The 12,806-nt window shown below is 39.4% G+C and overlaps 1 protein-coding gene across 5 annotated transcripts in view; it reads left to right on the top strand.

The window, feature by feature from the left end:
- Positions 1-12,806, top strand: part of OFD1 (OFD1 centriole and centriolar satellite protein) — a 63,028-nt gene that overhangs the window by 5,243 nt on the left and 44,979 nt on the right. For 4 of the 5 annotated variants that reach the window (XM_043896772.1, XM_043896771.1, XM_043896773.1 and 1 more), the window contains exons 3-5: positions 5,884-6,084; positions 8,922-8,990; positions 9,079-9,109. In XM_043896772.1, the coding sequence (XP_043752707.1) occupies positions 5,884-6,084; positions 8,922-8,990; positions 9,079-9,109 (301 nt within the window). Of the gene's footprint in view, positions 1-5,883; positions 6,085-8,921; positions 8,991-9,078; positions 9,110-10,832; positions 10,852-12,806 lie in introns of those variants that run through there. The other variant, XM_043896774.1, reaches the window with a different exon arrangement.

Genomic DNA, 12,806 nt, shown 5'->3' with positions numbered 1-12,806 from the left:
CTCTTGAACCCACCATCCCACCCCTCTAGGTCATGACAGAGCACCGAGCTGAGCTCCCTGTGTTTATAGCAGCTTCCCACTAGCTGTCTATTTACACATGGTAGTGTATATATGTCATTCCTAATCTTCCCATGCGTTCTCCCCCTCCCCTGTGTCTGCATGTTCCTTCTCTATGTCTATGTCTCTATTCCTCCCCTGCAAATAGGTTCATGTGTACCATTTTTTTTTTAGATTCCATGTACATGAGTTAATATATGATATTTGTTTCTTTCTTGCTGACTTACTTTACTCTGTATGGCAGACTCTGGGTCCATCCACATCTCTGCAAATGACTCAATTTCATTTCCTTTTATGGCTGAATAATATTCCATTGTATTTATGTACCACATCTTTATCCATTCATCCATCGATGGACATTTAGGTTACTTCTATGTACTGGCTGTTGTAAATAGTGCTCCAGTGAACATTGGGGTACATGTGTCTATTTGAATTATGGTTTTCTCAGGATATATGCACAGTAGTGGGATTGCTGGGTCATAGGGTAGTTCTATTTTTAGCTTTTTAAAGGCACTCCATACTGTTCTCCTTAGTGGCTGTATCAATTTACACTTCTACCATCAGTGCACACTCCCTCCAGCGTTTATTGTTTGTAGATTTTTTGATGATGGTCATTCTGACCAGTGTGAGCTGATTACTCACTATAGTTTTGATTTGCATTTCTCTAATAATTAGTGACGTTGAGCATCTTTTCATGTACCTCTTGACTATGTTTATGTCTTCTTTGAAGAAATGTCTAGATCTTTGCCCATTTTTTGACTGGGTTGTTTGTTTTGATATTGAGCTGCATGAGATGTTTGTGTATGTTGGAGATAAATCCTTTGTCAGTTGCTTCATTTGCAAATATTTTCTCCCATTCTGAGAGTTGTCTTTTCGTTTTGTTTATGTTTTCCTTTGCTCTGCAAAAGCTTTTAAGTTTATTTAGGTCTCATTTATTTATTAAAAAAATTTTTTTATTATTACTGTAGGAGGTAGGTCAAAAAAGATCTTGCTGTGATTTATATCAGAGTGTTCTTCCTATGTTTTCCTGTAAGAGTTTATAATGTCCAGTGTTACATCTGTGTCTTTGATCCATTTTGAGTTTATTTTTCTGTATCATGTTAGAGAATGTTATAATTTCCTTCTTTTACATGTTGCTGTCAAGTTTTCCCAGCATCACTTACTGAAGAGATTGTTTTCTCTTCATTGTATGTTCCTGTCTCCTTTTTCACAGATTATGTGATGGTAGGTGTGTTGGCCTACCTATGGGTTTCTATCCTGTGTCATTGATCTGATCTGTATTTCTGTTTTTCTGCCAGTATCATACTGTCTCGATTACTGTAGCTTTCTAATATAGTCTGAAGTCAGGGAGCTTAATTCCTTCAACTGTTTTTCTTTCTCAAGATTGCTTTGGCTATTTGGAGTGTTTTGTATTTCCATACAAACTGTGAAAATTTTTGTTCTAATTCTGTGAAAAATGCCATTGGTAATTTGATAGGCAGTGGCACCCCACTCCAGTACTCTTGCCTGGAAAATCCCATGGACGGAGGAGCCTGGTAGGCTGCAGTCCATGGGGTGGTGAAGAGTTGGATACGACTGAGCGACTTCACTTTCACTTTTCATTTTCCTTCATTGGAGAAGGAAATGGCAACCCACTCCAGTGTTCTTGCCTGGAGAATCCCAGGGACAGCAGAGCCTAGTGGACTGCCGTCTATGGGGTCGCACAGAGTCAGACACGACTCAAGTGACTTAGCAGCAGCAGCAGCAGTACTAAATCTGTAGATTGCTTTGTGTAGTAGAGTCATTTTCACAATATTCTTCCAATCTAACACATCTATTTCTGTTTATATCCTCTTTACTTTGTTTCATCAGTCTTTTCTGAGTACACGCCTTTTGCCTCCTTAGATTTATTCCTAGGTGTTTTATTCTTTTTGTTGCATTGGTAAATGGGATTGTTTCCTTAATTTCTCTTTCTGATCTTTCATTGTTAGTGTATAGGAATGCAAGCCAAATTCATGGATTAGTGCTAGTAGTTTTTCTGGTGGCATCTTTAGGATTTTTCTATGTAGAGTACATCTGAAAACAGTGAGAGTTTAACTTCTTTTAAAACTTGTATTCCTTTTATTTCTTTTTCTTCTCTGATTGCCATGGCTAGGGCTTCCAAAACTATGTTGCATAATATTGGTGAGAGTGCACATCCTTGTCTTGTTCCTTATGTTAGAGGAAATGCTTTTGGGTTTTCACCATTGAGAATGTTATTAGTTGTGAGTTTGTTGTATACGGCCTTTATTCCAGGCTTTTGTTGGGGTAGGTTCCCTGTATGCCCACTTTCTGGAGAGTTTCTTTTTTTTTTTATCATAAATGGATATAGAAATTTGTCAGATTTTTTCAGCATCTACTGAGATGATCATATGCTTTTTATTCTTCAACTTGTTGATATGGTATATCACAGTGATTTATGTATATTGAAGAATCCTTGCATCCCTGGGATAAATCCCACTTGATCATGGTGTATGATCCTTTTAACGTGTTGCTGGATTCTGTTTGCTAGTGTTTTGTTGAGGATTGTTCAATCTGTGTTCATCGGTTATAGTGGTCTGTAATTTTCTTGTGATATCTTTGTCTGGTTGTGGTATCAGGGTCATAGTGGCCTTGTAGAACAAGTTTGGGACTGTTCCTCCCTCTGCAGTTTTGTGGAAGAATTTGAGAAGGATAGATATTAACTGTTCTCTAAATGTTTGTTAGAATTGGTCTGTGAAGCCATCTGGTCCTGGCCTTTTGTTTGTTGGAAGATTTTAAATTACAGTTTCAATTTTATTACTTATTGATCTGTTTATTTCTTCCTGGTTCAGTCTTAGAAGGTTGTACCTTTCTAAGAATTTGTTCATTTCTTCCAGGTTGTCCTGTTTATTGGTGTATAGTTTCTTGTAGTAGTCTCTTATCCTTTGTATTTCTGTGAAGTCAGCTGTAATTTCTTTTTTTTTCATTTCTAATTTATTGATTTGAATCCTCTCCCTTTTTTTCTTGATGAATCTGGCTAAAGGTTTATCAATTTTGTTCATCTTCTCAAGTAACAAACTTTTAGCTTAATTGATCTTTGCTGTTGTCTTCTTTGTTGCTATTCCATGTATTTCTGCTCTGATGTTTATGATTTCTTCTACTGCAGGATTTTGTTGTTGTTCTTTCTCTAGTTGCTTTAGGTGTAACCTTAGATTGTTGAGATTTTTCTTGTTTCTTGAGGTGATATTGAATTACTATAAACTTCCCTCCTTTAACTGCTTTTTGTTGTGTGCTCTGCAAGTTTTGGGTCATTGTGTTTTCATTTTCATTTGCTTCTATGTATTTTTAATTTCCTCTTTGATTTCTTCAGTGATCTCTTGGTTATTTAGTGTATTGTTTAGCTTCCAGGTGTTTTTCTAAAATAGTTTTTTCCTGTAACTGATATCTAATCTCATAGCATTGTGGTTGGAAAAGGTGCTTGATACAGTTTAAATTTTGTTAAACTTGCCGAGGCTTGATTTGTGACCCAAGATGTGATTTTTCCTGGAGAATGTTCCATGTGCACTTAAGAAGAAAGTGTATTCTGCTGCTTTCAGATGGAATGTCCTATAAATATCAGTTAAGTCTATCTGGTCTAATGTATCATTTCTAGCTTGTGTTTCCTTATTTTCTGTCTTGGATGATCTGTCCATTGGTGTAAGTGGGGTGTTAAAGTCCACCACTATTATTGTTACTGTCAATTTCCCCATTTATGGCTGTTAGCATTTGCCTTATACATTGAGATGCTCCTATATTGTGTGCATATATATTTATAATTGTATGTTTTTGGATTGATCCCTTGATCATTATGCAGTGTCCTTCTTGTCTCTTATAATGGTCTTTATTTTAAAGTCTTATTTGTCTGATATGAGTACTGCTACTCCAGCTTTCTTCTGATTTCTATTTGCATGGCATATCTTTTTGCATCCCCTCATATTCAGTCTGTATGTGTCTTTATGTCTGACGTGGGTCTCTTGCAGACAGCATGTACATGGGTCTTGTTTTTATATCCGTTCAGCCAGTCTGTGTCTTTCGGTTGGAGCATTTAATCCATCTCCATTCAAGGTAATTATCCATATGTATGATCCTGTCACCATTTTCTTGATTGTTTTGGGTTTGTTTTGTGGGCCTTTCTCTTCTCCTGTGTATCCTGTCTGTAGAAGTTCCTCTAACATTTGTTGTAAAGCTGATTTGGTGGTGTTGAATTCTCTTCGCTTTTGCTTGTCTGTTAAGTTTTTGATTTGTCCATTGAATATGAGTGAGATCCTTACTGGATAGTGTAATGTTGGTTTTATACTCTGTCAATTTCTGAGAGGTGTGCTGAGGATCCATAATTTTCATCTCTCCCACTTCCCCTCCACCCCCCACAACATTTGTGGGGTTTTTTGTTTGTTTGTTTTTCGAGCAGAGAAAGGTTTATTGCAGGGCCAAGTAAGGAGAATAGGTGGCTCATGCTCAAAATCCCAAACTCCCCAGTGCTTTTGGGGGAGAAATTTTTAATAGACAGATTTTCTGGTGAGGGCTCTGTCCTTATTTCTGTCTTAGGGACACTGCAGGCTTGAATTCTGAAAATAGATTTGCCGCCTTGCACTGGCTTCTGGAAAGCCCCCAGCCACTTTTTGGATTCCTTCTAGCAAGTGGTAGATGGTGTGCTTTTTGTGTTTGTCTAGATGGAAATTCGTCTATAATGTCATTCCACTGTTTGCTACTCTTCTTTTCGTTTAACCCAACTTATATCCCTAATTTAATTCTTGCCCATTTCAGTACTTGTTTGCAAGACACTTTAAATGCTTTTAATTAAGCTGGATCTGAATATATTTCTTCTTCCCTATGTTTCAAATTAAATTAAACCGTTACATTTTACTGGTGGGGAAGGCTATAGTTTTCTTGCAGTTACTTAACTGCATCAGATGAGGCAAAGCATGTATATTCATTTAGTGTAAAAGTGTTGTTTACTATAGGATTTTAAATATACATATAATAAATTCTGTTCTACACTACTAAGTATATACTTTCTGCTCTTTAGCTAAAGGATAGAAGAGATGTAACAAGATGTCCATTTGTTTCTTGTTTGTATTCTATTAATAACAATTTCTTAGATGTTATTTACTGCTGAAGTGCCATGAATCTAGGCAGTGTACTCTTAAACTCGGCCCAATTGTATGTTTCCAGATTATGTGCAAAATACTTAAAATAAATATCCATTAGTTCAAATAACTTAGGGGATTTTCTTAAAACCCAAAGGAATAATGATGCTTATGTTATAACCTTGAGAAAATTAGCCACCTTGAACCTTAATTTTCTCCTTTATAAGATAGAGGAAAATTATGATGTTTTACAGTGTCTAGAATTATAAACAGTCCACATGAAAGTGAATCTTAATAAGTGTTTTTGGGTTTACTGATTTCTCTCTTGCATATATTATTTCCCTTTGGGGAACCTTATTTTACTTTGATTAATATACTTTAACATATTTAACCAGATATTTTCATCTCCTCCAATAACCTGCAGAGAAGTGAGGGAGTAGCCAAGTTTTCTCCTATATTTGAAACCCCAATGAAAAGTTCCTGAACTGGAAAGTGAAGTGAGTCTCACCACGTTGTGGCTCACCCCCAGTCAAGCTGCTCTTTCCAGAACCCACTGGGCTGTTTGTCTCACAGGGTGCAAAGGAGAAGGTTCCTAACTTTTGGCCATGAATCTTGAACCATTCTGGAAGTAAAAGGAAGGATTCTAATTCATGCGACAAATCCGTGTACCTCCAGTGCTGAAATTGTTTTCTCTTTTGTTTAATTTTTGTATTTGTTCTAGACACAACTCAGAAACCAGCTGATTCACGAACTGATGCACCCTGTTCTAAATGGCAAAGTGCAGTCCCCATCCATCTCAGTGGAAGAGAGCTCCCTCTTAATAGGAGCTTCCAACTCTCTAGTGGCCGATCACTTACAGAGATGTGGCTACGAGTATTCGCTTTCTGTCTTCTTTCCGGAAAGTGGTTTGGCAAAAGAAAAGGTAACATCTTTGCTTTTCTGAACTTTGTGTTGGTAGCTTCTTCCTCAGGTAATAGCTAAGTGCTCCCTAGAGAGCTGGGTCTGTTTCTTTTTTGTCTCTGAAATTACATCATGTATTTGTTAATAATGCGACAAAGGAGTATGAAATCTAACATCGTTATCAGTTCCTTGGTGGCTTGGTTTGTCTTTATAAAATTGTGATGTTTTGGAGCTAGAATTGACCTGACACTCTATGTAGTCTGAGACCCTAAACTGCCATTTATGTTGAACATCTGTTGTGAGACTAGTGCTGCTGGTCACTCTGCAAATAGGTGATGGATTAGAGGTGAGGATCCAGCCTCTGGAGGGGTGAAATGATTTACTCAAACTGACATGATTTGTAAGTGGCAACCAGGGCATTAATCTACATCTACAGTGTACTTTCTTGACTCTGCTACAGTCTCTTCAGATACTTGTCCTGTTTGTGATTAAGTAAGAGAAGAATAAGTACCTTTTAAAAACCTGTGGAGTTCTTAAATAGTGAAACAGCTTTTTCCTAATTATTTTAACTGTCTCTCCACCAACCATTGAACATGGTAGTTACACTTTGTTATTTTAAAGGTAGATATAGCCAACTTTCTGGTTTTTTTTAAAGACTTAATTTTTTTATAGCAGTTAAGTTTCACAGCAAAAATGAACACAAGGCGAGATGGCCCATCTGCCCCCTGACCCCACACAAGCATAGCCTCCCCCCCAACCCCAGCATTTTCTACTATGTACATTTTTACATTCAGTGAACCTACATTGGCACTTCATTATCCACTGAAGTCTGTAGTTTACATCAGAGTTCAGTCTTGGGGTTGTCCCTGTGTTTTTGCTGTTTATCTTGGCCATAAATGCCCAGAAGTGGGATACTCAGAAGTTGTAAGAGAACAACGGAGTTGTTATTTTGGAAAAACTTAAAATTTAAATATCCTGCATAGGGACGTCCCTGGTGGCTCGGTGTCTAAGACTCCACACTCCCAATGCAGGGGTTCTGGGTTCAATCCTTGGTCAGGGAACTAGATCTCACATACCACAACTAAGACCCAGCCCAGCCAAATACGTACATAAATACTTAAGTAAATAAATAATGGATAGATACAGTATATTTAAACAACCAAATTTTACCAGCCTTAGAAATTCCTTTTTGATCCTTCCATCTGTGTTTCTCATATTTCACAATTTTGCCGCTCAAACGAATAATAGTCAATCACATAGTTATAGCACTGATGTAGTTTACACACTTAAAGGTTTCTGTACTATAAAATATTTTCTTTAAAGGAAAACTAACTGAAGATTATATCAATGTCCTCAGGGTAGACAGAATAAACAATACACATGATAGTAGAAATCCATGTTAAAAATATTTACTCAAGGGACTTCCCTGGTGGTGGAGTGGCTAAGAATCCTCCTGCCAATGCAGGGGACACGGGTTCGATTCCCTGGCCTGGGAAGATCCCATGTGCTGCAGAGCAAATCAGCTCCCAAGCCCTAGAGCTTATGCTCTGTAATAAGAGAAGCCACTGCAATGAGAAGCCTGCGCACTGCAGTGAAGAGTAGCCCCCACTGGCCACAACTAGAGAAAGCCCATGCACAGCAACGAAGACCCAGTGCAACCAGAATAAATAAAATTAAAAAAAAATTACTCAAAATGTTTGACCACAGGTATATCTAAAATAGCTTTAAACATTCATAGTTTCAAAGAGAGTGAAAACTTAGTTTATTTCCATTTTGAAGCAATAGTAATTTTAAAACTTCATTGCCATTGAGAGACCCTGGAATACACTCACATGTTCATGGGTGAACTCAGATATTTGAGTGTCAGCTGTAAGCCATTAACCATTTCTGTTATTTCTGTCAGGCATGTCATTTTTTAAAGATAATTAAAAATTTTTTTGAATTTATTTTAGACTGTGCTGGGTTTTCATTGCTGCATGTGCTTGTCTCTAGTTGTGGCAAGCGGGCTACTTTTTGTTTTAGCATGAGGCTTCTCATTGCCGGGGCTTCCCTTCTTGTGGAGTACGGGCTCTCTGGCCCAGGGGCTTCGGTAGTTGTAGCATGTGAGCTGTAGAGTTTCCCACTGCAACTCGAGATGAGGCCCGATTCCCCTGCAGCAACTCGAGAGCAATCCCAAGTACCCCCTTGCAACTCGAAAGGAGGCCTGACTCCCTTGAGGCAACACAAGAGGTTCCCTCAGGTTCCCGTCGTAACTCAAGAGGAACCCCGAGCTTTCCACCGCAACTCGAGAAAAACCACGAGGTTCCCCCCTCTATGTGAGATGACTCTCAATTCCCCTGCAGTGACTCGAGAGCAATCCAGCATTCCCCCTTGCAACTCGAAAGGAGGCCTGACTCCCCTGAGGTAACGTGAGAGGTTCCCTGAGGTCCCCATCAACTCGGGACCTCAAAGTTTAGTGTAATTTAAATAAACAGCCACAATTTAAATAAAATAGTTGTGGTGCACAGGCTTACCTGCTCCCTGGCATGTGGGATCTTCCCAGACCAGGGATCAAACTCATGTCTTCCATATTGGCAAGCAGATTCTTCACCACTGAGTCACCAGGGAAGCCCCAGGTATATCATCTTTGATGTGAATTATTTGGAGGTTAATTACATGATCAAGAGAAATTTTATCCTTTTGACTTCAAAGTTTAGTGTAATTTATTTAATAGTATGAGAAAATTTACATTTTACGTTATTAGCATGTATTTATAAGCTTGTTTAGTCTGAACCATGATTTTTAGTCTTATATTTGGAAACAGCTTAAATCATCACTTAATCATTGATGTTAAAATATGTGTACTTTTTCTTTTTTAAGGCATTTACTATGCAGAATCTATTGCATCTTTTTAAAATCAGTCCTGAATCCAACCTCTACAAGTCACTGGTAGGATTGTTTAGTTTTTAATAATCTGCTTTGGTTTGTTAATAATAACTGAGTAGTTGAATGAAAGTAAACTGTTTTCTTTTAACAGATTTCAGGATTTGATAAAGAAAACCAAAAAGGTAGGAGACTTCATCTTTGTAGAGAATTGGAACATTTTTGTTACGTGTTTTTTTTGTATAAAAATATGAAGCTAATAATTTTTAGGTGGAAGAATAGGGAATTTAAATTGAATCATCAGCTTTTTCTTGTGGCAGTTCATTTTAAAATAGAACCATTCATCTGTCTTGACAAATGTGGATCCTTTTCCCCCAATTTTCAACCTTTTAAGATAGCTCTTACTCAAATAAGAAAGCTAGAGATAGCATCAAAAGCCCTACAACAGGTTGAAAGCTAGTTTTTTTTTTTTTTTTTTTTTTAAGATACCCACTGTATGGAACATTTCCAAAACAAAGAGAACAGTTTAGGCATCCGTCTTTGTATCCTAGATATCCCCCAAGTACAGTATATCGAGTATTGTGTTCATATTTGCTTGAAGAATGAACTGTATGTTGTATGTTATTTTTGTAATCAAGTGTTTATATAGATCTGATGCTGTTGCTTCAGTCATGTCTCACTCTTTGTGACCCTATGGACTGTAGCCTTCCAGGCTCCTCTGTCCATGGAATTTTCTGGGCAAGAGTACTGGAGTGGATTGCCATTTCCTTCTCTAGGGAATCTTCCTGACCCAGGGATTGAACCCTCGTCTCTTAAGTCTCCTGCATTGGCAGGTGGGTTCTTTACCACTAGCGCCACCTGGGAAGCCCAACTACTCTGAGATAATAGAAAAAATATGTATTGATCTCTGCCCCCAAGTCCCAGCACACAGCTCCCCAAACCCATGTAATGTCTAAGAGCACACGGAGCAGCTCTTGTTCTGGTGTTGGTCTTTGACCTCAGTTCTTGACACAGGACCCCAGAAACCCTTGTAGTTTCTGGATGTCTCTTGTTTGAATGAGCCAGCACTGGGCGTGCTCCTGGATAGGGGCTGGTCATCAGAAGGACCAAGCCGTGATTAGAAGCTTGGGGTTTTCAGCCCTGCCGCCCATTCTGTTGAAGGGAGAAAGACTAAAAATGGTGTTAATAATCAGTCACGCATGTGTGATGATTCATAAATCCCAAAAGTACGGGGTTCAGAGAGCTTCCAGGTCAGTGAGCAGGTGGAGGTGCTGGGGGAGCGGCATGCCTGGAGAGGACATGGAACTCCAGGCTCCTGCTCCGCTCCTGTGCAGTTCTCCTGTTCAGCTGTTCATCTGTATCCTTTATCATGTCCTTTAATAAACTGCCAGGTCTAAGCGCTTCACTGAGTTCTGTGAGCTGTCAGACACATTCAACAAGCCCAAGGAGGAGGATGGCCTCTCCTATCAATAGCCATTGCTCAGAAGCAAAGGTGACAACCTGGGCTTGGGGCTGGCATCTGAAGGATGTGTTACTATATCTGGGAGAGGTGGGGGATCAGTGTTGTGGGAGTGAGGCCCTTCACCTGTGGGATCAGTTCCTAGCTCCAGGTAGACAAGTGCCAGAATTGAGTTAAATTGTAGGACACGCAGCTGGCCTCAGAAGAGTGTGGTTTGGTGTGGGGAGACACCCCCACACTCTGGGTGAGCAGGGGAGACACCCCCACACTCTGGGTGAGCAGGGGTGCCAGGAGTGAAGTGTGGTGCCCTGTCTTGTGTAAAAGCCGAGGAGGCTGACAGGGAGCGGAGAGGTGAAGGAGGTGGATTTTTGCCTACACGGAAGGAGGGAAGCTGAGGTTCTTTCTCTCTTTACAGCTGCTGTGAGTGCCAGGCCACGGCCTAGACTTGATGGACTTGGTAGTATGAACGTAAGCCAGTAACCTGCCTGTGTTGCATAGCTGTTACTTAGAGCTTTTCAAAAAATCTGTAACATGATGTAATGGCCCTTTCATGTTGGTATGCTCCTGGATTTTGTCTGTTGCCAACGTTACTACCATCCTCATTGGGACATTCATTTATTACCATTCGGCAAACACTTGAGTACCTACTTTCTGCCAGTCATTCGTCTGTCACTTAACAGCCTGGCCTCCTGAGCGTAATGTTAGCAGAGGATAAGTGAATCACACGACATTCTATTTTTGTTTTACTTTATTGTATTGTTGGCCTTACCTTGTGGCTCTGCTGGTAAAGAATCCGCCTGCAATGTGGGAGACCTGGGTTGGGAAGATCCCCTGGAGAAGGGAAAGGCTACCCACTCCTGTATTCTCGCCTGGAGAATTCCATGGACTGTATAGTCCATGGGGTCGCAAAGAGTCAGACACAACTGAGCGACTTTCACTTCACTTCACTTCATTGTATTATTGGAGTATAGGTGACTTAACAGTATTGCATTGATTTTGGCTGTAGAGAAAAGTGATTCAGTTATACATACGTATAAAGTCTTTTTCATATTCTTTCCCACATATCCAGTATCATAGGATATTGAGCATAGTTCCCTGTGCTGTACAGTAGGATCTTGTTGCTTATCCATGCTATATATAATATTTGGATCACGAGATAAACCACCTGCAGAGTAGCTCATCCTTACTGAAGCTGAGGATGATAGGTGATCCAAGGTTGTAGATTCTAAGACAGTGGTGTCTAGTGTAACTCTGTGATGATGGAAATGTCTGAATCTGTGTTTTCTGATATGGTAGCCCTAGCCACATGGGGTTATTGAGCACTTCAGATGTGATTGGTGTGAGGAACTGAGATTACAGTTTAAATAGCTACATGATTTTTGGCTACTAGCTGTCACATTGGACAGCACAGGTCTAAGTAAATAGTTGCTGTCTGTAGTGTAACTATTTCAGAAAGGAATTAGGGGCTGTAAGGGGTTTTTAAATAATCCACTTATTTCTAGGTATGTATATTATTAAAAATAGCTTTTCGCTTTTAAACTCGCTCTTTGAGTCTTTCTAGTTCAGAAAGACGTCGGGTCAACATCTCATACCAGCTTCACCCAGCCTCCTAATAAAATCCCTGAAAGTAAGAAAAACTGAGTTGCAGACACGTCGGGTATTCTAGTGGCATAATTTGGATTAAACTCTTGGCTAACAGTAAAACAGCTACTGTTACAATGAAATGATTTTAAAATTGGTGACTTCCAATTAAGAAATTGTTATTGTTCAGTTGCTAAGTTGTGTCCAATGCTTTGAGACCTCATGGACTGCAACACGCCAGGCTCCCCTGTCCTCTATCTCCCGAAGTTGGCTCAGATTCATGTCTGTTGAATCAGTGATGCCATCCAACCATCTCATCCTCTGTCGCTCCCTTCTCCTTTTGCCTTCAATCTTTCCCAGCATCAGGGTCTTTTCCAGTGAGTCAGCTCTTCACATCAGGTGTCCAAAGTACTGGAGCTTTGGCATCAAGAAATTGAGACCATCAAAAAACATGTAGGAAGATGTTTTGTACCTGACAGTTGTGTATTTCCTGACAGAGATCTTTGGTCTTATCTAACTGTGTTTATACTTTGAGGATGTGGATCTGTTGGATGGTTTTGGTGCTTTCCCCTAGATTCCACTCACACATCCTTCCCACACCTAATTTTTTCTTTCAGAGATAAATGGTACCCAGAAAATAGCTGGGTGGAGAATTTGGACACTGGCTCTTCTTTTTGAAAGTTAAAATCCTTACCTGTGATTGACAAAAGAATAGATCAGCGGGACAGAATAGAGAATCCAAAAATAGGTCTATACAAACATAGTTGACTAGTTTTTGACAAAGGAAAAAGCAATTTAGTGGAGGAAAGTTAGACTTTTCAACAAGTGATGCTGGAGCAATT

This window comes from Cervus elaphus, chromosome X (assembly GCF_910594005.1).
Source record: "Cervus elaphus chromosome X, mCerEla1.1, whole genome shotgun sequence".
In the NCBI taxonomy this organism is placed as follows: Eukaryota; Metazoa; Chordata; class Mammalia; order Artiodactyla; family Cervidae; genus Cervus; species Cervus elaphus.
Note: the sequence above shows the minus strand (reverse complement) of the source record. Positions and strands in the feature narration are given on the sequence as shown.